General features: G+C 41.7%; 1 protein-coding gene across 50 annotated transcripts in view; it reads left to right on the top strand.

The window, feature by feature from the left end:
- Window positions 1-25,668, top strand: part of TRDN (triadin) — a 1,596,486-nt gene that overhangs the window by 976,643 nt on the left and 594,175 nt on the right. For all 50 annotated transcript variants that reach the window (XM_069607588.1, XM_069607568.1, XM_069607599.1 and 47 more), the window contains one exon: window positions 15,361-15,390. In XM_069607588.1, the coding sequence (XP_069463689.1) occupies window positions 15,361-15,390 (30 nt within the window). The remainder of the gene's footprint in view (window positions 1-15,360; window positions 15,391-25,668) is intronic.

The raw sequence follows: 25,668 nt of genomic DNA, 5'->3' as shown, positions 1-25,668 counted from the left end.
CGTGTTTTTGTGATAACACTGCTGACATACAATGTTCAGAAAAACCTATTTCTATAAAGAAATCCCTGTCCTTTATGGGGTATGCTAAACATGGTGCCTTTACAAGACATTCTTTTAATTTAGCCACTGCATCAGACTGCCCTTTTTCCCATTTCCAGGGAGTATTCAGTTTAAGCAGTTTAGTCAATGGTTGAGTGATTTCTGCATAATTCTCAATGAACTTTCTGTTATAGCCTGTCATCCCTAATAAACTTTTTACTCCTTTCACATTTTTAGGATTGTTTAATCTTTGTATGGCCTCTATTTTCTTCTTTTGTGGATTTAGCCCATGTTCAGTCACTTCATGCCCTAGAAAGTTCACTTTTTTCTTGCACCATTGTGCTTTTTGCAAAGATACTTTGGCGCCTGCTTTCTGCAATTGGCCAAGTACATGTCTTATTTCATCAAAATGGCTTTTCAGGCTTTCATTTTTTATCAGTACATCATCCACATAAACTATTGTTCCTCTTTCCGCTGCATCCGGCATGGCCTTTCTCAAAAATATGCCAAATTCACTCCCACTATTGATGTACCCGAACGGAGTTCTAAGCCAGGCATATTGAGTCCTGTCAAATGTAAAAGAAAATAAATGTTGTATCTCCTCTGCCAATGGCACGCACCAATATCCAGAGGTGAGATCTAATGTGGTAAATACATTTGAACCATGTACCTGAGCTAGGCCCTGATCAATGAATGGCAGTGGCCATCTAGATATTGGTACTCTTTTATTTAACTCTCTCAAGTCTGCACACAGCCGCCATTGACCATTTGGCTTCAATACACCTAAAATAGGTGTATTGGATGTGCTATGAATGGGCCTGATGATTCCCCGTGATTCCAAATTTTTAATAATCTCTGCCAATGATTCTAAACATGCCAGCGGTAGTCTATACTGGCGTACAAACACTGGGTTTCTGCTACACCCTTCTGGTAGTGTGGCCACATGTAAATCAGTTAAACCACAATCATAAGCATCTTTTGCAAATACATCCTTAAACTCCATAAATATCTCCCTCAGATTGTCCCTCTCTTCATTGCTTTCACATGCATCCGCTAAGATCTGCTCTTCTACCATTTTGGAAAATTCTGGAAAATCTTCTGGTAAGGGAATCTCGGCGCTTTCCTCTAACTGTGTGGCTGTGTCTTTTTGTAAAGCTGCCACTTTTAAATATTTTGGCATATCAGCTTCCACTTCAATGGGCTGATTTTCTGTTTCATTTTCATTTAAATTAAATATTATGCAATCCTCTTGATGGCAGCACACTGTCTCATTTGAATCATAAGGATACACAGAATGAATTTTAAATATTCCTTTGGGCGAGAGTCCAGGTGTTCTGGCAACTTGCCCTTGGCATCTACATATTTTTCAGGAATATTCCCAATCACCATGTTATTTAAATCTGCCGTATAATGTGATTTTTGTATGGCCATTCCTAATGGGGAGTTTTCCTCTAAATGAATATCCTGACAACCTTTATTATTTACCATGATTTTTACAGATCCCTCACCAATGTCTACCAATGGAATGTATTCATAATCCAGGCCTTGCTGTTTTATGGATTCATTCAGGCATACAAATGCATCAGAGCCTTTCATCTGCTGTCCATTTTTGCATTTCAGTGTTATTGCAAACTGTTTTGTAAATGCAGGAATAATAGTATTTTTCTTCATTTGTAATTCGATTGCATAAGGAACCAGTTGTGCACAATGATAAGCCCTTCTTTTGTCTTCAAATTCAGGTGCCGGACCACCTAGGCGTGACCATATTTTTTGATTAAGGAAATCTAACACCATACACATTCTGTGCATGATGTCATTCCCATGTAAAATTCATTTTGTGCTCCACTCACTATCCATACATTATGGTAAATTGTTTTCTGCCCAATGCTAATTTTAAGCATGCATCTGCCTGCAATTCGGTTTTCAAAGTCTGGACTGTCCAAGCCAGAAACATATTGGTTTTTAATCCTAAATCTCGGGATTTCTTCCCTTTCCATTATTTTTTGCAACAATTTCTCATTAATGAAACTCCTTTCATGTTCAAGCGCTAAAGTGGCTTTTATTGTTTTAAAATAGTCATTTATACCAACATGAACCCATGGTTGCTCATCTTCCATGTGTATTTCTGCCAGAGTGGTAATGAGTTTTTCTGAATCTGTTTTAGGAGCAATATGCTGTTTGCACGTTTTCTCTTTTAGATAAAAACATAATGTGTGCTCATCTATGGCAGTCTGCCAATTTTTCCTTGGGTCCAAGTATATTTGTACAGGTAGTTTTTCATTGTCGCTCTGCATTTTACCTTGACACATTAATATGACAGTGACACTAGGTATGCAGCTATTCTGGAGATATACCTCCACAGCATCATTTGTTTTGGCAACGGTGTGACATTCATTTATATTGCTGTTTTGTGATTTTAGTTTCTTAGACCTCAATGGTTTTTTGGTTAAGGACCACAGCACTCCATTCACCCCATCTATGAGAGGAGACAATCTTTTCAGGCAATCTGTCCCCATCAGAAATGGAATTTCACAAATAGATGTGATCAATACCTCTTGTTTCATTCTGTGCTTTCCTATTTTTATGTCAACCTCAGTTACACCTATGATGGGCACCTCCCCCCCATTAAAGTTATGCACTGGGCCTTGATTTTCCTTCACTGCGATCTGACTCTGTGGAGGTCTCCCTTCATTGATACTCTTTACCAGCTCCTTGGACATAATTGTGGCCTGTGCGCCAGTGTCAATCATAGCAAAGGTGTGGCATTTTTCTTCTACAGTGATGGGTGCATAATATCTGTCCTCAACTTCCTCTAATACACATAAGAAATGTGAATTCTTACTGATTTCAGGGCTCACCTTTCTCAGGTCTTTTTCACTTTTGGCTAAGCACATTGGTAAATGGAAAGACATTTTTCCCTCCTTTTTACCCATTTCTGCGCGAGAGATTTTATTCATTTCTCCATGATCAGAGGTTTTTTGGAGTGTGGCCACTGTTCGCCCATCCATCTGGGTAACATCAGAGACCACATTACAATCCTCCAACTGAACATGTGTAACAACATCATTCAGCAATTTGTCATTTTTTAATTCTGTGCATTTGTGATCATTTAGTGTGATACCAGCCCTTTCAGCCTCTTCAAAAATATGTGGCTCAAAGAATTCTTCAGGTGATTGACTTGTACCCTCCTTGTGAGTATTTCCTTTTTCTGTCTGTGTTTGGTCATTGTTTTGCTTGCCCAGGGAAGGAGCTATAGCATCCCCACTTACTCCCTGTTTACTGGTATTCCCCATGCATGAGTCATTTTTCTTAAATCTGTTCCTTTGTTCTTTTGGAATTCCTAATGTTTCTTTTTCATTTGTGCAAATCTTTACTGTTTTATTTAGCTCTAAGTTAAACCGTACCTCTTTTTTAGAAGTATTTGCACTTTCTGTCACAATTTCATTTACTGGTACTTTCATTTTTAATCCATTAGGCATCTCAGAGTCGTTATGCAAAATTATATCAGAACAATCTGTCATTTTGGCACTGCAGTTATCATGAGTACTTAGTCACTTTTCGGAAGCCCCCCGGTCATTGCTATGGCCATCAGCCCCCTCTTTGGAAGGTTGCTTTTGCGCTGTACAAGAGCTTTCCTATTTGCTCAGCTAACATTTTCACTTGGGCCTCAAGGCACTGGAACCTTTCCATCTCTCTAGGATCCTCTTTCTGTGGCCTAGGTCGATATTGGTTGTTTTCCCCCTGATTGGATCTATTCTGATACCTCTCAGGTGATTGATGTCGGTTGGGATGGTTTCTGAACTCTTGATTCATTTGTGGAGGGGAGCGGGTTGCACCCATCCTTTGATTATAGTCCCCTGGTGGGGAATCATTGTACTGGCGTGGACTGTAGTTCACGTTTTGCCTCATGTCCTGTCTCTCAGATTGTGGGTACTGGCCCCTATGTTGATTTCCATTATCAGTAAATTGATCCACATATCGGGGCCTATCCTGATTACCATATATCATGGTGCTGGGATCAAATCTGCTCTGTGTCCCCAATGACTGGTAGGGACCATCATTTCTTTGATCTTGATTTTGTCTCTGGTTATTGTTCATACCAGCCATATCAGGCCGGTATCCTACCCGGGGTCTGTCCCCTAAATACCTAGGGCTGATGTAGCTCTCTCTATTACTAGGATCATGTGATTGGAACATTGGTACAGGAAATGGCGATCTTTGTTGATTACCCCTTTGTTCAGGTGTCACATTATTTTTACCTTGGCTTTGAGCAGACTCAAGGGACATTTTGGCTGACCTGATTTCCATTACTGTGGCTGAGGGTTCTTTAGATTTAGGTCTAGTATCTTTCATTTTATCACTTTCTCTACCCTGACAATAGAGTACCTCATATAGTTTTGTGCTTTGATGTACAATCCATTCAAGGGACTTGTCACGGTCAAATTCACGGACCAATTGGGATATGATGTCTTTCTGTAGCCCATAGAAGTATGCAGTTTTAAACTCATTGGAATTTGAGTCAAAAGATAGAGCAAAGCGAGAAAATGCTCTTTTTAAGTCTTGTAAAAATTGGCGAGGGGATATATTAGGTCCAGCAGTAATTGTGTACGCGACTTTCTTTGCCTCCTGCAATGAATGAAAAGGAGAAAAATGACGCCTAATTTCTTTTTCAAACTCCAGCCATGTCATATTCTGCTGTTCATTTAATCCCCTTATGATGCTGGCCGTCGGGGCATCTAAAGTTAAATTAAAATATTGTCTGTACTGTTCCTTAGGTATCTGGAGTGCTTTAAAAATGTCATGCACCGCTTCTAAGTGATCCTCAATGCAGCATTCACCTCCCTTTTTAAATGGTTTGATCAGGGCTTTAATGGATTTCATTATTTTTATGGGGCTACTTGTTGCAATGCATGGAATTGCATTATTTTGTGATTCAATCCTGTTTTCATGTGTATGAGATTGGTGGCTGCCCCCAATGGGAGTATCAAATCCCCCAAGGGCGCTGCAACCAAGTTCAGTCACCGGCCCAGTCACTGGAGCACTAGCTCTTTGGGCAGAGCTAGGATTCACCTCCACTCCATTGAATGTGGTACCTTGCCGCCTCTCCTGGGACCTGGGAATGCACATTTGCTGTTCTAAGTCCTTACACTTTTTAAGGAGTCTGTTGGCTTCATCTTGCAAATAGTTGTTTTCACCATTCATTTTATTAATCACCTCCTGCATGTCGCACATTTGCATTTGGCATTCATTGAACTCTTTATTTCTCTTGTCTCTTTCTTGAATCATTTTAATCATTTCTTGTTCTGCACTCTGGAGATCACCTTCTTTTTCACAATGTTCTTTTTGTAAAATCTGCATTTCTGAAACAACCTCATCTTTATCCTGTCTAATGTGATCCACTAAGGCTTTTAAGTGTGCCAATTCTTGCTCACTATCTTCAAATTGTTTCTTGCTTTTGGATAACTGAGTATCAAAGTCTCTGCATTTTAATTGCATGTCTTTTTGGCATACATCCAATTCTGCTCTCAATATTTCCTGATTTTTACTTGCCCCCTCTAATTCAGTCTTTAACCTGTTAATTAGCTGAGTATCATTCTCTTGCATTCGCAGGGACTTGTTTAAAATAAACCATATTTTGCCGCATAGCCGTATTAAACAGTCTTTCTCTGCACTTTTATCGGCTGCATTCAATAATCTTGTAAGGCAGACCTGAATTATGCTGCCTTCTGCAAAAATATTGTCTAGTTTTTCTTTCTGCACCTCACCCTGAATGCGGTTACTCCATTCTGACGTGCTATTTGACAACCAATTCCCATGTGCAAACAACTTTGCCTCTAAATATTGCACTAGATCTGTGGTTTCCCTTTGTGACATTCTGAAATTCGTTTTTAGTGGCACACTGTTATTATAAAATGGGTTCCCTTTAATGTGCAAATGGCAGTGTGAGACACGCTTGCCACGCCCAGTAGGTACTCTATGATCACTTTCCCGGCCTGCAATGCACCATAACTATGTAGGGTATTTTGTGGAGATTTGGGGCCTGACGGTATTTTATTACCGCCGAAAAATAACTTAGCAATAATCACTCCTTGTATTCAGATTTGGCCATGTGCAACAATAATACAGTGGACATGCATTATTTCAGCACCCAGACATGCATATTTGGTATGCGTGGTTGGTATGCGTGGTTGGTGGTATTTTGGTGAGCATAATTCCCTTGTTTTATTTGTGGCCCCAATGTCCAGAATCCCTTATCTTTGCTTAGATTTTTCGTGTAATCACTAGAGAGACCTCAGACCTACATTTTAGGAATACCACATTTTCAGTGTTAGTGTTAATGTGCCACCATGGGCGATCTCACTGACTTATTTACGACAGAGAGCTATATGTGGTAATTTTGTGGTAATTTCCACTACCTTATATACGGTAGGGAACTATGTTCAGAGAGTCCCTCTTCCCGTTGGCTCATGTACCTCCAACGAGCTATGCTACCAACAATCACTCTCAACTGTCCATACTGAATATGATCATGCACACATCTGTCTTAAAATGACAATTGCATTGTTTAAAAATCTCCCCTCATCATCAGCACTGTATTGGTAAATATAAGACACCACCCGTCTGCTTTCAAATATTTTTCTGTATTATAAAAGTTGCATTTAAACACGATCTCTCTCTTTACAGAAATAAATAAAATAGCACAGTAACAGCATTGTCTGTGATACACTGAAAAAAAAAATGGCGGAGAAGAGAACACAATTTGCAACATTAACGTGTGATTAAGGCTCCGGAATCTCCTTTCCTACTCTGACTGAACATTCTCGTACACACACAGCTCCCACACTTATGTAATTACCTTATCTGTTCAGTCAAGTTTTCTTTAGCTGTTCTCTTTCTGAATGTGGCTCCCTTGAAGATTAACCCCAGTGAAAAGGAGCGCCTTTCCTTCTCAAACCGGGGTCATTGCCTGGAATTCTCAGCTTTTGCAGATAGGAATGCTCCAACCAGGAAAAAGGTCCTTCTCCCAGCTCTGCCAAATCTTGACTCCCTTCTCTCTCCTCAAACTTCCCCCAGCAAAACTCTGATCACTCCCTCTAGCATGATACTTGCTATGACGCTGCTCCAATCAGAATCAATCATGCCACCTCCTCCTTCTCTACACAATGGCTCATTTTTATAGTAATACTTTGTAACCAACTGATTTCCTGTTCTTTCGAGCTCTTTTGCTTTCTGTAATTATGTGGACAGGGCAGCAGAGAAAAAAAAAATGGATGTGCGTTTAAAAGTTCACTTTCAGAATAGGCCTAATTCTGCAGTAGAGACACATTTTTATTAGTGGATTATGTTAACTTTAGTTTCATTAGTCAGGTTAGTTATGAGTAATGTTAGTTATTATTTTCAAATGTGTCTCTCGCACCATAGGCATTTCAGGTGAAAAATAGTGTGCATTTTTGAATGTGCACGTGTGCTTTTAACTGTAAAAATAGATTTGCATCTTATATGTTAAAATCGTTTTTGACTGAATAGCCTGTCTTTCCTTGTTAATCTGGTAACACATATAGCAATGCACCGCACCCTTGTGGTGGTGCTGCAAAAAAAAAAATTGCTACCTGTGCAGTAGTGCTGCACTCTGTGCTGTTTGCTACCTGTGTAGTAGTGCTGTACTCTGTGCTGTAACACGCCAAATATCCTTACAGTATACAATGATAATATTGCAGGAAATAATAATGACTGAATTTACAAAGATGAAAAAATGTTGCTAGAATTAATAGAGTGGATAGAAAATACAGACGAGCAGAACAAATATCGAAGTAAAGGTTAGAAAGTACAATTATAGCGGTGAGTTTTAGCTGTAAAAAAAAACGATTTAGGTTAAAATTGGGAAAAGGGGAGGGAGACAAGAAGAGTTTAGGAGTAGGAGAGGTAAGGGGGCGTTCAGGGGGGTCCCCTGAAAAAAGTTATTTTTACAATGGGCAATGTAAAAGGTATGTCGATATTTTTTCTTGCAATATTTATTGCACTTTGTAATTGTACGTCACTGTTATTTCAGCAATAAAATCACAGTACATCTATCTTTTGTACATTTGAGCACCCTACTGTCCCTTTCCTCACAGGATAGTTATGGTTAAGTTGCTCAACTCATAGAAAGAGCACTTTTCGGGTAGATTATTACTTTTCCCCTCCAGACGAATGCTCTACAAACATTGCAGAAAAAGTATATGGCCCCCTCAGAATGATTTTGTGAAGTTGGATGCAGTTTCATCCAAGGGGGCCAAAGTTATAGGGGGTGTCCCAAAATTTGCGGAAATCCTCATAGACACAATGAAAACATTGCTTTGCTTTCGTTTACAGCCCAAACCGCAGGACGTGTTTTCACCAACTTTGAGCCAGGAGCAGCGGCTTGGTCCCAAAAGCATGCTTTTCGTTAATTGGGTCTAAATCCATCCAGGAGTTTTTTTAAGTGGCCAAAAAGTAGGTAAAAATAAATTGTGTTGTCTGGGTATGATCCATGGACTCATTTCCTGATACAGAGTCGGGGGACGTATCTGGACCAATCAAAGAGCAGTGTGACATTCGCAGACATCATAGACGCCCACTGATTGGTCGGTTAATAACATGACGTGCATCAAAACCTTTGAAACAGACGGCATGTTGGATTTGAGGACAGCGCCCATAGTATGCTGACATTGCAGTAAAAATATATTAGAAAGTACAACATTGAACTTGTCAAACAAATTAAACTATCTCTGTGGCGGTGAGGGGTGATGAGGATGGGATGGGATATGGCCATAAAACGCCAGAAATCAGGTGTTTTTTCTTCTCCGATGTCTTCTAACATCTCAGATGATCGGGGACCTTTCTGTGATGTTCGCGGACATCTTAGATCTTCGGGGACATCCATGTATATTTCTGCATTACAGGGTTGGTGAGAAGCAGTTTTTGGATGGCTTATAACTTTGGCGCCACACAATAAAACTGCATGAATATTTCCAATATCAGTTTAGACCTGACCCTGAATGGTTATGCAATGTGTGGTGCTGTTTCGCCAAGAGGGTGTAAACAGGGAGAGGTCCTGCCTGTCAAAATTCGATTCAATTGCAACTCATTCAAATGCAGGTTTATTTAAATATATGGCAAACCGGCAGCATTCTAATTACTGCCATGTAATGCACTGCTGTGTGAAGTACAACTAGACAGTATAGTTAATGTAGGTCAGTTTTTACATATTGCTGACACTTTTTAAAAAATATTTTAAACATAGGCATAAGCAGAAAACACTGTGAACAAAGTAAGCAAAGACAAGAGAGGGTTCACAGTTCACAATGCAAGCTGTACCATGGTTGCAGAAGTACAGACGATTACAATGAAGTCCCAACAGTGTGGATTATTTACACAAGGAAGAGGTTTCCCAAAAGGCATTACTTCATGCAGATTGGCCATTCAGTGTAAAACATTGTAATTGTATACAGAACAGAATACCAAGTAGCAGAATTAATGGGGTTCGCACATATCTACACCTCACATTGAGAAACAGATATTGTATAGTAGTGTCTTTGGCCGACACTTTGTATAGTTTTTCTTGTTTTTTTGTGTCTTGCTAGTAAAGGTATAGTCTTCTCAAACTATATACCCCTGGTTTATCACATACATTATGCTTTACCAGTAAGGGTTAAAGTAAAGCTAAAATGTCTTGCCTATAGGTCCTATGACTGCACCTACAACTTGCTTCATGCATTACTGTTATACACATGCAGGTTTTTATATCCATGCCTAAAAATCATGCCATTTTAGTTACCCAAGATTCTGAAAAATATGGGACATGTTTTATCTAGCATCAGTGGTCAAGGATCATGGGAGTTGTAATCCAAAACATCTGAAAGCCCACAATACAACAGAAATTAACAGAAAGGCAGTTATTCCATATTTATGCATTATAGCAACCACAATAACAGCCCAATCTCAGAAAAAGAAAATAAATATCTAGGTGCTGAGTAAAATGAGTGATAGAATACAGCTTCAATTTGTGGTTGAGGAAACAGGGTCAAGACAGTAGAAGGGCCAGTGTACTATGCAAAGGGATTTAAACAATTATTCTGGCATCCTTGAGCTCAAGAAAAGCATTGAGAATAAGATGATTATTGCTGAATTTACAAAGTCTCGGATGGAGGCTATGTCAGGGTGATAATATTAATTGCAATCTTGAAATAGTGAACAGAGAAAGTTCAATTTAGAGGCTGTTCCTATAGCTACATGATACATAGACCTTCTTGCAGACCTTATCTACAAATCCCAATATACATACACACAAAGACACACACACATGCACACAAGCACCCTATTCAGTCAAGCACTCAAGCACATTGGCATATACGACACAATGAAAAACATTCCGCAAAATAAACCCAATTCTGAACATTTTTAAATATATAATACAATTAAAAAATTTAATAAAATTTACTGGAAAATAAAATATATACTGCACAATATCCAATGTGATCTGCTGCATCCAGTTCAATTCAGTGGGATTTAAAAAAAAAATAAGTTAATGTGACTAAAAATAAAAGGTTACTAAACAGGCAGCTCTACAAATGTTGGGAATACCAACTTTAGCGTATCACATTATATTATAAAATCATTCATAGCATTGAATTCATATCCATTGTAGTTCATCAACACAATAATCACCTCAGAACCAAAATATCTCCTTGTTCAAGATGTCATCAGCCGTTACTTTTGCTTTTCAATGTATTCTCAGAAAATAATTCCTGCCACAATCGGCTTGACCTAATTTCCCTTCAGCAGACCTGTGCACAAACCAATCTCAGACTCATTTGTGTCATTCACATCAAGGCCACATTCCCCAAAATTGCTAAAATGTGCTGAGTAGGACTCTACAATGTATCATAAGGTGGCATAAGCTTTTAACAACATTCTAATGTTTACACTTTGTACAGATAAATGTAACCAAGGCCCAATATTTTCTAAGGTATTTAATGAATTAAATAACACTGACATATAAGTCCTGTGGGCGGAACTCTGTGAAATATTTAGGCCGAACATCAATTGAGTGGAGATGGTCAAGGTAATCAGAGTCTTGGTACCTAATAGCAGAGTGCAATGTGACATATGGCGATAGGTTGATGCTCTTCTACACCACTCTGGATTCATCGCCATGCAAGAAAAAAAGCCAGCGTAAGAGCTGAGTGATCTCCCACCTCCAACAATGCCTTTTTTAATGGGCCTTTATTAAAAAAAGAAAAATTGGTGCTAACGTCAAGCAATTAAAATACAAACAACAATAAAATAGAATAAAAGTACTAGTTGCATAATGTATATAGATTTACACTTATGTACGCTTGGTTCAGGGATTACTTGGGTATCCGAGTGGTTATGGACTTATTAGCTCATGATATTCTATCTATACAAAAATTCCCTATACAGGTAAATTAATCTGTAAAGGGAACAAGTAGCACAGGTATGGAACTGCCTGACACCAATGCCAAAATAATAATAATAATAATCAGAATGGTGTTTCTTTTTTGTGAGATCTTTATTGAAACGTGTGATGCTTTTTCTATTTCATACTTTTCTGGGGATTCTGAATGTTGGGCTGTAGAGGCTGTGGAGTGAGGTCTCAATACTCATTAAGAGATGTTCACCTCCCGCAGAGTGCTTGATATCCCTCGGTCCACTTACAGATGCCCATACCCTGAATCTTTTGAAATCTGATCCTTTTGCTGTCAGGGGTCAAGGTCTGGGGGATTGGAGGTCATAAAGGGGAAGGCAGGTTAAACTTGTGATGAATAGCACTTTAAAATAAGGTGGTGGAGTAGGGGTACATCGAGTAGTGTACGGTAAATTATCTCTGTTTGTTTTGTATATAGTACATTCCAGTACACCATGTCCCATATATTCAAATTGTACGAGAGAATACCTTAAAATAACAAGCTTAGTAGTTAACATTTGTAAGGGGAAAACTGGAGGATCTCTGCAAGCAAAATATTATGTTTTTTTGTAGAAAATAAACTACAGTAATAGTTGTTTATCATAAGGCTGCAGTTAGAAAATGACAACATTTTGCCTTGCTGCGTTAAGTCAAAGGATTCCTTAACACGAATACATTTGCATTAGTGCTCTGAGTAATGTACGTTTCTAAATTAATTCTTTGTCAGAAACAACAAAATAAAAGTAACCATAACATTTCTTAATATGTTTTGACTAGAATGGAATGTTCCATTTCTAAGGAAAACCGTTTGTTTTCTTATTCACAAATGGAATACAAAAACAAGTGGTCTACACGTGTTTTGCAACTTGTTTGTGCTTCTTCAGAGCCAATATCGCAAACCAATAGATATACTTTAATATTGCTTGTCAGCTTCATGTGGCATCATATCTTCCTGAAAATGTATTATTTACATAGCTTTTAAAGAGATTATTCATGCCGTAGGATTGACATGCAGTTTTGGCATATTTTACATTTTCAACACGCAATGTGAGACAAAATATGACCCTATCAGACCCGAGGAGAACTGTGTTGTGTGTTTCATTATAATAATAAAAAAAAGTGAATAGAAGGTATTACAAACGAAATACTGATTACATTTAATATTTCTCAACACGATGCGATGCTGCATTAAGCTGATTTACAACATCTTAGTACTCAGAGGGCATGGGAGAATTGTGAGGTGTTAAGGAATAAATACATCTAATAAATAATAAACATATAATTTTGCTTGCATTTTCTGGGCCATATTTCTAGTACTTATTTCCATCACTCCAAAAGTCAGCATATATAAGCACATGCAAAACATCAGGATAATTGAAATGAAAATAATAAATGAATACTAAATACATGTCATAGGTGTACAATGTAATATGTAATATACTGACCACATTAAAAACAACAAGAGAGGAGCAGCTCGAATCGTGGGGGTCGCCCACTTCTTGAGGGAGAGAGTCACTCAGTTGATGAGCCTAAGATCAGTTTTGAACCCTGGTTCATAGTCTATCACATATTCACCTGGTAGGCTTACAACTCACAGACACCATTGATAACAAGAGTGACATGTGTCTGAAGCCTTTGCGCTTGAAGGGACACCTCCATCTCATTCTCCTCCCACTTACAGTGTGCTGTGGTCCAAGGCCATCAGAGGAAGGTGACGGTGTCCTGTGGTAAATTGATAACAAGCATTTAAAAGGCTGCTCACCACTACAATGGAAGATAGACTCCGGCCACACCATTGTCAATGTATTTCAAAATGTGGCCAATTCAGCTGATAAAAATCGATACAACAAAACATGCTCACAGGCACTGTATGGAGCTTGATCTAGTATCAAAATGTCATCCTCATAACCTGGACATTTATTATGAGTGTTATCCAGATTAGATGGAAAAGCTAAACTCTTATACAGGTGGATATGTTCTGTGTTCCTCCTCTCCAATTATCCATCATTACTCTTATAAAGGCACCCTGGTGCAATGCAGTGATCAAGTGTAAGATCCCTGGTGTTTTCTAACAATTGTCGAATCATTTCGAAAGTATTCCTCGTAGAAGGTGGAGAAATACTCAATAAAGGCAACATGAAGGGAACCCTGAATGACATTAATCATCTTCTATTCAAGCGCCACTAATGCTAAAATGGTTAGTGAGGTACCTTGGCCTTTTCAAAATTCTGCTTGAAATGAGGTTCAGAAGATGATTTAATTCAATTCCCTGAGCAACTCCTGTAAAATGATGCATTCAACATGGTTAGTAAATGTTAGTTATGAGGATCAATTCAAGGTACATTTGTGAAATACAGAATTATTATGAAAATGTGTGCAGGTTGGTGGAATTATACACATGTTAAATAGCCATGAACATTGAATTCCCAACATTCTCCCAAATATCTGGAGACATTTTAAGAGCTACATTTCTAAGAGCATCTGCTCCAGATGGCTTCAAATTTGTGTACTTCTTAATTATTTGTCTCACAAAAACATAGACTCCCAGTCCCATTGTCATAATAAATTTCACACCAAACAATAACAAACATTCACATGCTAAATTCAAAGAAGCAGTTGAAAGTCAATACGCACAGTCTTTTTCCAAATTCAAAGATAGTTTTCTCAAGGTTTTGGTGCACCACCTCCACCCACTTTGGCTACAGAGACATAAGGTGGGCACTCTAAACAACAGGCCGAGTAACTTAGTCAATGATTTCTCCAATTTTAACTATTGCTTCTTGAATAATGTATTCAGTGTTCCATGAATGTTGTTGTTATTGTCATTCCAATCAGAATGTAAAAGAGGCATTAAACAAAAGAATCCTTATCCTATAGACATATACAGATTTTTCACATTTGTCATGAACAAAATATTCTCATAACTAAGTTGAATCATATGAAATATATTGACAAAACCTGTAGTGCCTTTCATATCTGTTGTTGTTGCCTGAATTATTGGTTTTAGGATTTTTTCAATATATATATCTATGGGCTAGACAATCCTGTTAGTGGTTACAACTGTCCTACCTCCAGGGGGACTTTGTGGATCCATATGTGTCTGTGGCAGAAAATAAAACAATAGTAACACAGGCATTTCAGCTGTAAAAGATACTTTAGCTTGATGGTTAAAGCAATGCTGCTCCTCTGCTTAGTCTAAAAGGGTTTTGATCGTGTTCTGTGTCTCCTAAAATGGATAATTTCATAATTGCATATGAGTATTAGACTCATTAAGTTGATTCCAATATTTGATTTCTGATTTGTTCATACCATTACAACTATGGCCACTTCCCTATCACTAGGTGTTCAGCTTATTGAATGCTCATATGTTATGATATGATATGATATGATATGACATTTATAATGCACCTCTACACAAGTGTTTCTAGGCACGACAAGACAAGGAGGGGAAAACAAAGGGAGAACAAAACAACGATCTTGTTAGGCCCTGTGTCATTCAGATCGTGCAAGTGCAATCCCTTAAAAAGTGTGTATTCATCTTATTCAAATATAAATGCCTTGCTTACTGGAAAAGTACCTTGTCCAAACCTGACAAAGTTCATTGATAAAAATATCTACCGCATTATAAAGACAAATGGATAAGTTAAGGATTCAACAATGTTGGTTTTATTCTATGCTTAGTGTTTATTAATAGAATTGGCCTTAATGTTGCATTTCCCAATTTGAGCAGACTACACATTTTGTATTGGCAGCAAACTAAACATGAAAGGAATTCCCATGTGTCTACGTGTGATATTTACAGAGTAAATACATGTAGAGTTCGGATGTTTGTTTATTTTGCATGGATGACTCACTTTCGCATTTTCTCTTTTCAGCTACACTGAAGACTAAACCAAAAGAAATCAGTAAGTACCTTTCTTAAATGTTATTTTCAATGTTTCATGTTCACCTAAACCATGGTCTAGATAAGAGTTTGCTGAGATGCAGACTTTACTGATAATCTGAAAGGACATTGCATGTGCTGATTCTGCCCACTATATATCCGAAACACAAAGAAATAACCAACCATTGTGTCAATCCAGCAAAATTATATTTGGTTTTGAAACAATGATTCATCTACTCACATATTGTACAATGTTTGTTCTCTCTTGAGTTGGGTATGTTTTTTGTTAGTTTTATATGAATTTTCACAGGATCAGTATCTCAATCTCCCATCTGTATATGGTATATGGTTTTGAATACAAGGACGGTACAGATAGATACAGTATTAACTGAACCAGGAATTGGAGAAAAGAGTTAAGTAGGCTATTGGAGAGAGATCATAACTTCAATGTTATGATATGTTATCTTGTATTTGTATAGTACCTCCTACCATCAGTTATGGCATCATAGCTTTGCAAGTAGCATTAACGGGCCCGTTATTAGCTCCCCCCCATTCCCATTCAACCCTATGGGGGCTCAAATGGGAATGGGGATGGGTTTTCCAATGAGGATGAGTCCTCCATGGTTGGAATAGCCGGTTAGTCCTCATTGGAGGAACCCGGTATTAAGGGCATGGCTACCTCCATACTCGTAAAGAGGCCCATAGTCAGAGAAGAGAGAAAGCAGCATACCAGTGCATTCAGCAGGAATAGTAGCTTAAAGAACTGTTCAGACCTGTTTAGAACTGTTCAGGACAAGCAGAGATGTGTAGTGTAAATTCATTGGAAGATGAACAGTGGATAGAGAAGGGTCGCGGGTTGTATAGACATGGAAGAGACTAAGTGACAGCTGGACCTACTCTTACATTGCACTCAGTTGTATGCTATGGGGCCCCATGCCATGGGAGGGAAGGTCTACAGTTGAGGACTCAGCTATACTTTACATGCAGGGTATATGTGTATGGTAGAGACTGTGACACCTGGATCTAATTTTTCAAGGGACTCAGTTGTAAGCTAAGGGCCCAGAACAATAGCAGTAAAGGTAGCAGAATACAGTGTATGAACCACTAGACCAACTTACAGAGTGAATAATATACAGACACATCTAAATTAAAAGACAATTATTGAAAGTCAGAAATCCAGATGAAACAATTTTGCTTGAGAGTCATGCAGGATGAAAAGAGTAAACTGGGACCTTAAGTCTGCTGGGAGGCAGAGAGACCAGAAGCCAATATATAATATTGAGAGTTGTTTAAGAGAAAATGCATTGCAAAACTCTTAACTTGTGGTTCCGCGCGTCTGCATTGCGCCACTTGAAGCAAAGATTAAGAAGAGAAGAATCAAGTTGCTTTAGAAGAGGCATAGGGACCCTGCATCACTGAGAGATATGAAAGGGTGTTGATCCAAGAAGATGCTTCCCTATTTGTTACATGGAGACTTTTAATTCTTATGTAGGTAAGTGATCCCAGAAGACGGTTTACTGATTTGATGCTGATAATCCAGATTCCACCTGAAGTAAGGTGAAGCTACATGGGGCCATGCGAATGTTAGGGAAACATCTTTTGTTAACCTTACTCCACTGATGTACTGTAACCTGTATTGACTACAGGCCTCTAGCATGTGGTAAATTGATGAATTTTTGTGAAAGTGGAGGGCGTGGAGTGTTTCTGTTTCTGTTGTATGGGCAGGAGCTTGAGCCCTGGGTGTTTTTTGAATCCTGCATGTATTTCTTGGTTTTTGGAGCTCATGAATTGCCATTTGCGTGCTTGCGTGCGTCCTTGTTGGTTTGTTAGTGTTGGTGGGTCCTTGGTGATCCGTTGTTCTTCCTTAGGGTCAGCAGATCGACTTTCCAGTGTGTGGATAGTGGAGGATTGTTTGTTGGTTGCAATTTTGTGTGTGCAGGTTAGTTGCCCATTCACTACCAGTGTTGGTTTGCTTATTGATCCGGACTCGGGACCCACAGGGGTGATATGGGAATTCTTTATCCTATGATGTGCAGTATCTGGGGAAAGGGGGGAGCTGATGGGTGCTGGGGTGGGGCTGTACTTCAGTTGAGCTGAATAGAATAGTCAGTACATTTGGGTTTGAATAACTAGAATGTTGTTTGATGGCTCACTATATAAAGGTGTATGGGCCGAGTGAGCTGAGGTTTCAATTATTTCAATTGTGTAATTTGTGGTGTTTTGTTGCTTTGTGGTTGTGCTGGGTGGGATGTACTGGGGTTTGTGTTTTAAGGGTGTAGCTTGAGTTCATGTTTGATGGGGAGGGCGTCGGGACTTAGGGAATTTAGTATGTGTTTTGTGTATTACTGCTTGGGTTTGTGGTTGCTTCTAGCAGACTGCATCTGTTTCAGAGAGGGTGGGTTGGGTGCTCTGGGTGGGGGTGTGTGTATTTTTCCTTGTTCTCTTCCGTTGATTTTGGTAGCTTGTGTTGTCAGGTGGGGGAATCATACAGTGAATATGGTGGGTGAGAAGTTGAGGTTGGTGTCTTGGAACGTTAATGGTTTGAACAATGTCAAGAAGAGAATGAAAATCTTGATCTTCTTGGATGATCTCAAGGGTGATGTGTGTCTCCTGCAGGAGACTCATTTAGCAAAGGATGAAATTGAGAAATTGAAGAAAGGTTGGGTGGGGAAAGTCTATGGTGCCTCATTTAATACCAGATCGAGGGGTGTGGTAGTTTTATTCAGGAAAAACATCCCGGTCAGGGTTCTGAAGGAAATGTCTGATAACGAGGGGAGAATAATTGCTCTGCTGCTTGATGTGCAGGGGCTTGAGGTGTCCTTGTGTAATATCTATGCGCCCTCAGTGGATGATGGTTCCTTCTTCAGAAAGGTGGCGCAAATATTGCAGGATTTGGGATCTAGGAATGTTGTGTTGGGAGGAGATTTTAATATTGTTTTGGATGAGTCAGTGGATAGGAGTGGAAGTCATTCTAGGGGTGGTGCAGACAGGCAACATTTGGCATTGGCGGATTTGATGTGGGAACATAATTTACAAGATTGTTGGAGACTGGAACATCCCTTGACCAGGGAGTATAGTTTTTACTCCGGTGCACATTCAGTATATTCGAGAATAGATGTGTTTTTGACTGCTGGTCGGATGACGGAGTGTTGTGAAACAAGTGAAATAGGTAGCATACTCTTAACGGATCATGCGCATGTGGTTTTGCAGTTACGGCTGCGATATGCGCTAAATGTTCATACATTTTGGAGGATGAATGTTTCATTGCTGCAAAAGGATGATGTGTTGGAGGCATTGAGGAAGGAAGTGGAATGTTTTGTGGAGATGATGGCGTGATGCGCCCCAGTGTTGTCTGGGAAGCTTTGAAATGTACGATACGCGGCCATCTAATTGGTGTATCGAGAGGGTTACGGAAAAAGAGCGTTGAAAGGGAGGCATTGTTGGAGACTAAACTTACCGAATTGTCGAGGAGGGTGATGGTAGGTCCTGTTTATGGGGAGGTGGTGGGTGAACTTAAAAGGGTGAGGAGAGAATTGAATTTGCTCATTGATGAGCGTAATGATCGAAGTAGCTTCTATTTAAAATGCGCCTACTTTGAGAAGGGTGAAAAATGCGACAGGTGGTTGGCTTATAGGTTGAGGAAGCGGGAGGCGGAGCGGTCTATTCCTTCGGTTAGGACTCATGATGGCAGCATTAGCTATCATCCGGGTGTGATAAACAACATTTTCAAAGACTTTTATGAGGAACTTTATAAGAATGAATCTGGGATATCAGGTGCAGGTGCAGAATTTCTGGAAAAGGTAGGCCTGTCTAGGATTACTCTGGATGATTCAATGTTGTTGGAGGAGGATTTTTCATTGGATGAGGTTAGGACGGTGATTGGTAAATTGAATGCTGGAAAGGCCCCAAGACCGGATGGGTTCCCGGCGGAGTTTTACAAGAGAGTTTTACAAGATCCTGCCAGATTCGGCTCTACGATTGTTGCTGGATGTGTATGTGGAGTCGTTGACCATAGGATTACTTCCCGAGACTACTTTGATATCGGTCTTCTTGAAAGGAGGGAGGGATGAAACTCTGCCTTCCAGTTATAGGCCCTTTAGTCTTGTTAATGTTGATTATAAGATTCTGGCGAAAATGTTGGCTTGCAGGTTGGAGCGTCTGCTTCCATCAGTGATACATGTGGATCAATCTGGTTTTGTGAATGGTAGGAAGACCTCCAGTAACATCAGGAGGATTTTAAATATTGTCTCGAAAGCAAGTGGTCAGGAAGGGGATAGTGCAGTTTTATCTTTGGATGCGTAGAAGGCGTTTGATAGGGTGAATTGGGACTTCCTCTTTGCGGTGTTGGAGAAGATGGGTTTTGGTGTTAGGTTTATTTCCTGGATCAGGCTGTTATATAGTGAGCCGACTGCAGAGCTAGTTACCAATGGTATGAGGTCAGGGAGAATTAGAATGGAGAGGGGTACGAGGCAGGGATGCCCTCTGTCGCCTCTTCTATTTGTGTTGGCTTTGGAACCACTGGCCGAGTTCATCAGGAGGGCTGAAGATTTGGTGGGTCACTTGTGCTGGGGGATAACGCAGAAGATTTGGTTGTTTGCGGATGACATGCTTTTAGTCCTTAGTGATCTCAAGAAGTCTATACCGGCATTGATGGATGTTATGGTGGAGTTTAATCTTTGTTCTGGATACAAAATTAACTGGATGAAATCGGAGATTATGCCTTTGACACATTCTGTTGATAGGAGGTTTGTGGTGGATTTGGGCTTCAGGTGGTGTCCAGATAGATTGCTGTATTTGGGGGTTTGGCTAACTCCGGGGGATTGGTGACATGGTTAAAGAAAATGCGCGGGTCATGTGTAGTGGTTTGCGGACGGATCTTGAGAGATGGAGTCTTTTGAATCTTTCTATGTGGGGTAAGGTGAACGCCTTTAAAATGGTATCTGCCCCGAGGATTAATTATGTTTTGAGCATGGTTCCTTTGATGTTCCCTAATACGTTTTGGAGAGATTTGGACAGGTTGTTGCAGGAGTTCTTGTGGGATAGGAAGCCCCCGAGATTGAAATTGCGGAAGTTACAATTGCCATTGCATAGGGGTGGTCTTGGGGTGCCAAATTTCAGGGCTTATCACCTAGCCTTCTTTTCTGAATTTTGGGTTCCCTTTCTGGAGGATTTGCAGGATGTTTGGGTAGAGGCAGAAACCAGTTTCAATGGACCTCTTACTTCCAGAGCTGTGTTGACCTCGTCTCCAGATAGAGTTGTGGACACGATTTGTTGATGGATGACTTGAGGAGCGCCTGGAAGGGTTTGTGTCGTTATTTGGATGTGGATGCTTTGAGGGAGCCTGGTGCCTCGGTGTGGCTAAATCCTGCTATCAAGATAGATGGCAAGGTGATTTTTTGGGCAGATTGGTTTCTGGGTGGGGTGAGGTGGGTTGGTGACCTGTTTACAAATGGTTGTTGGATGAACGCAAGGGAATTCCAGCAACAATATGGTATTGAAAACTTTAGAGCTTCTGACTTTGTAAAGCTCAAAAGAGCAATTGGTGTGGTGGATTTGGATAAGAAAATTGCGTTGGATTTGTTTGCAAGGGATTTGGTGGGATCGGGTGGAGGTCTGGCCAGTCGCCTGTATAAAGTGTTTTTGTCGTGTTTTCAAGGGAATTATTCTTTAAGAGAGGAGTGGGGCAGGAGAATCGGATTGGATATCACGGAGGGCTTGTGGCAAAACATGTGTATGAACTTGAAGTTGTGCTCGTTGGGACTCACGGAAAGATCGCGACAGATTAAAATTTCAAATCGCATTTATTGGACGCCTGAGAGAATGCATAAAAGAGGGATGTCGGAGAGTGCAGAATGTTGGAGGTGTTCATGTGAAATTGGTACACTGGAACATCTACTATGGGATTGTAGACTGGTGAGGCTGTTCTGGGGTGAGATTGGACGTATATGTGACAAAGTGAGTGTTGGTCTCCCGGTCTTGGATTTTAGTGTGATCATATTGGGGCGTGATGAGTCTTTGGATGATCTCACTCGGAGTGAGAAGAAGTGGTTGTTCAGAGGGGCAACGACTGGTAAAATAATTATCTTAAGGAACTGGAAGAATGCTTTGACATTGGGGGGTCGATTCATGGAACAAACGTGTGGCGAAAATCCCAGCGCAAGCAGGCGCAAGGTGGCTCAAGCGTGAGAAATCAAGTGCACGTGCACGCGTGCGATTCAAGGAAGGCGCTGCGCTTGTTTCCTGCTGGTCGTGCGCCAAATCCATGCATGTCGCACACGAACACACACGTCATCAAACGGCGTGCGCTACGCGTACAGCAAAAGCACACATAGCGCAGCGCACACAACAAAAGTGGGCGGAACAGTGGGCGGAACACGCGGAAAGGGGAACAACGCGTGAAAAAGAAGGCGTAACTGGGGAAGTACTGCAGGGAACTACACGGAACGCCCACACGCACGCGAACAAACCGTATTCATGGATTTGAATACGGGAAACCCGCGCACGGCAAATGACGCGCACAGGCGTAAACGCGTCCGCCACACGAAGGCAGCCGGAAGCGTCCCTGCACACAGTATAAAAGTGTGCGCAAACAACAAACACGTATATACAGCTACGATGAATGCCCCATTTGTCGCAGCACTGATCGTGGGACACCGCAGGAGGAGGAAAATAGCCAGGGCATGCATTTTCTCATCACGGACAAGCCTTTTTGGGATGCCCGATGACCAGGTCTACGGAAGGTATAGGTTTCCACCCCATATCATCCTAGACCTGGTCAGGGAGTGGGAAGATGACCTTACATCGCCCACCCTTTGCTCCCAAGCATTGAGCCCCTTGGAGAAGGTGCTCAATGTCCTGCATTTTTTGGCCACCGGGTCATTTCAGCGGACTACTGCCATAGTGGGGAGGGTCTCACAGGCCACGCAGTCACGCTGTCTACTCCAGGTCTTGGCAATCATGACAGCGCGCCCCTCAGTCCGCAGGCACATATATATGCCTATAACACCCGCAGAAAGGCAGGGAGTTGTCTTGGATTTTTACAGGGTGGCACACTTCCCCAAAGTGCTTGGTGCCATAGATTGCACCCATGTGGCCCTACGTCCACCTAGGGCCACTGAGCACATCTACCGAAACCGCAAGCACTGGCATTCCATCAATGTACAGGTGGTATGCGATGCAAAGGGAATCATCATCTCTGTCTATGCAAACTACCCTGGCTCCACCCAGGACAGTTTCATATACAGAATGCCCACCCTGAGCCAGGCCCTGGAAGCTGGGCAGCATGGCGACACATGGCTCCTAGGTGAGTACAAATGCCCTTGCACATGCATGCATGTCACACACACACACACACAAATACACAAACCCCAATAATCACAACCATTTTCACCTCCTCAGGGGACAGTGCCTACCCTCTGAGCAACCACATGATGACGCCATTCCGGAACCCCACCACACCACCCCAGGTAAGATACAACGCGGCCCATATTGCAACCAGGGCCATAGTGGAGCGCACATTCGGAGTGCTCAAGTCACGCTTCCGCTTCCTTGACCGCTCTGGCGGGCAGCTACTCTATGCACCCCCAGTAGTGTGCAGGATCATTGTGGCAGCATGTGTCCTGGCCAATGTTGCAAAACGGCAGGGCGTACCGGTGGACATGGTGGTGCCCCCACATCCCCAACCACAGGCACAGGCGCTGCCCATGGGAGGGGATAGGGCACATGGCGAGGAAGGCCGGACCCAGCTTGTGGCCACATTTTTCACCTAAACTCCCACCCCTGCGGAGTGCACACAGGCCTGGCACATACCAGGTGACAATCGATGATGACAAAGAGACAGTCAACTGTCACAACCCTACCACCCTGAGATTGTTGCCATGGAAGTGCCAAATTGTGTCCATCCCTAGCTACTTAAACACAAGCTATCCTGTGTGACCAAAAGGCACACATATGATATATGATATGATATGATATGGCATTTGTAACGCGCCTATACACAAGTGTTTCAAGGCGCGACGAGGCAGGGAGGGGGGAACAAGGGAAGACAGACAACGATCCTACTAGGCCAGGTGTCATTTAGATCACGCAAGTGCAGGGGTAGGGGGAAGGGAAAAGTGCAAGGGGAAGGGGGGGAGTGCAGTACAGAGTAAGTAGAATAAAAAATAAATAAATAGGCCAGCTGGTGGCAAGTGCAAAGGTAAGTGCAGACAAGTGCTGGGAAGGGGGGGCTGTAGGGATACAGAGACAGTCCCGCAGTTTAGGGATTGCCAGGGAGGCAGTGCAAGTGGAGAGTGGCTGGGCCAGGCACCAAGGTCGTTGAGAGTGGCCCAGTTGCAGATTCAGTGCAGTTTCAGTGAAGAAATTAGCAAGGGAGAGGGAGAGAGAAAGCAGAAGCAAAGAGGAAGGTTTTGAGGTGCTTCCGGAACCGGAGATGGTTCTCCTCAAGTTTCAGGGAGGCAGGAAGGCTGTTCCAGAGGGAGGCCCCTGCCGCGGAGAGAGATCTACCCCCAGCTCGTTGCTTCGAGAAGCGGCTGACCCTGACATGCAAAGTGTGAATCACACACACCTGCAAAACAGGCCATGACCATCACTGTTATGTCACTCAAACCCTCCCAAACCACAACATGACATGGCAAGCAATAGCCATACACCAACACAGTAGCAATAAGGTACACATTGCAATGTGAAAAATGTAAATTGGCATCAGACAATGAGGCCTGACATGGAATCAGATGAAATGACTGACCAACAACCTCCCACCCAAAATAAGTAATTCCCAAATGCATTACAAAAGTTGTAGCCGTAACATAACAATGAATGTGTGTCTACATGCACATTGTGCATTGCAAAATCAACACTGCAGCTTCTGTGTGCTGTGTCCAACTCCTGTAACACACTGCTCAGCGCACAGCACAGTAAACAGCCATTGTGTGTGATGCACACCCTGAGCATCACATCTAAGCGACAAACCACATCAAAAAGCAAATTAGGCATGTACAGGATCCATAATTGGTCACAGAACATGTGCTGCAGGGACACAGTGGCAGCAGAAGGCAAACAGAGTGTACACGTGGATATCGAAGGGTGGTTGTACATGTAGTGCATCATAGTGTGAGTGTGTGGGTCAGTAAGGACATGCACTCAACATATGCATGTGCAATCAAGTGACCATCAGTGTCCTCTACACATCACATGTGAACATTCACCATGTGTGCACCCCAGCATGTCAAACCACAACTATCCCCTCACACCTGAAAGGTAAACACAACACATGAACAGGTATTGATCAGCAGAACACATCATATACATAGGATACCACAATTACAATGGTAGGGTTCCCATCACACTGCAGGGCAAGGCAACTATCAACAACAAAACACCCCCCCTCCCTCACAAATGACCATGACCCACTGAACAACTGCACCTGGGTCATGGAACCTTCAACCCTCAATTTCACCTGGCCACAGGATCACCCTTCCCCTTCATCACCATCTCCCACCTTGTGTGTAAAAAGTTGCTTGCACCCTCAGAGTCCACCTTCATTTGCAAAAACACAAAATCCAAGGCAGAAAAACGAACCAGAACAGCCTCCAGTAGATGACTTGAAGTAGCAGTACCTCACAAAGGCCAAGTACTACCACAATGCTGTAACAACTAAGGTAGCACAGTAAAACAATGTCACAACAGGATGTGAACCATGTGTGGTACATAACATAGAATGATGCACCACGAACGGATGTGTACTGTCACAGCTCCCTTGTACAGGCGCAGGAGTGGCATGAACTAACCACCCCCAACGTGGCCTGGGTGCATGCAAGGTCAAACTCACACAGGCCTCTGAGACCCTGGTGGGGAAGGAGGGTCAGGGATATGCAGTCAGGACAGGCATTGGCATACTGGATAACTGGAATGAGGGGCAGGAGAGGGGAGTAGGAATGACACGTGAAAGTAGGGAATGCACTAAAATGTAGTACTTGCATTAACACATACACAATCATAACAAACTTGTACATCATTGTCAGGGCCTTCCGGAGTCCAGGCGCAGGAGTGGCACGAACCAACCACCCCCTCTAGGGTTTTGGTACCTGCAATCTTGGGGCTTACACAGGCATCCGCAACCCCAGCGGGGAAAGAGGGTTAGGGAACGTTGGTTGGATAGGTACGGGAAGCAAGAACACCGGGTAGAGGATACAGGGTTTAGAATTGGATAGGACTCGGGGTGATTAGGCAAAACAAAAATACCAAATTGAATTACACATTCATCCATGCATTAGTGCACCCCCAGCAAGCCTACGCAGAG

This window comes from Ambystoma mexicanum, chromosome 4q, assembly GCF_040938575.1.
Source record: "Ambystoma mexicanum isolate Mex_15411 chromosome 4q, UKY_AmexF1_1, whole genome shotgun sequence".
NCBI classification, from domain to species: domain Eukaryota; kingdom Metazoa; phylum Chordata; class Amphibia; order Caudata; family Ambystomatidae; genus Ambystoma; species Ambystoma mexicanum.
The sequence above is the reverse complement of the archived record's forward strand: the minus strand, read 5'-3'. Positions and strand labels throughout refer to the sequence as shown.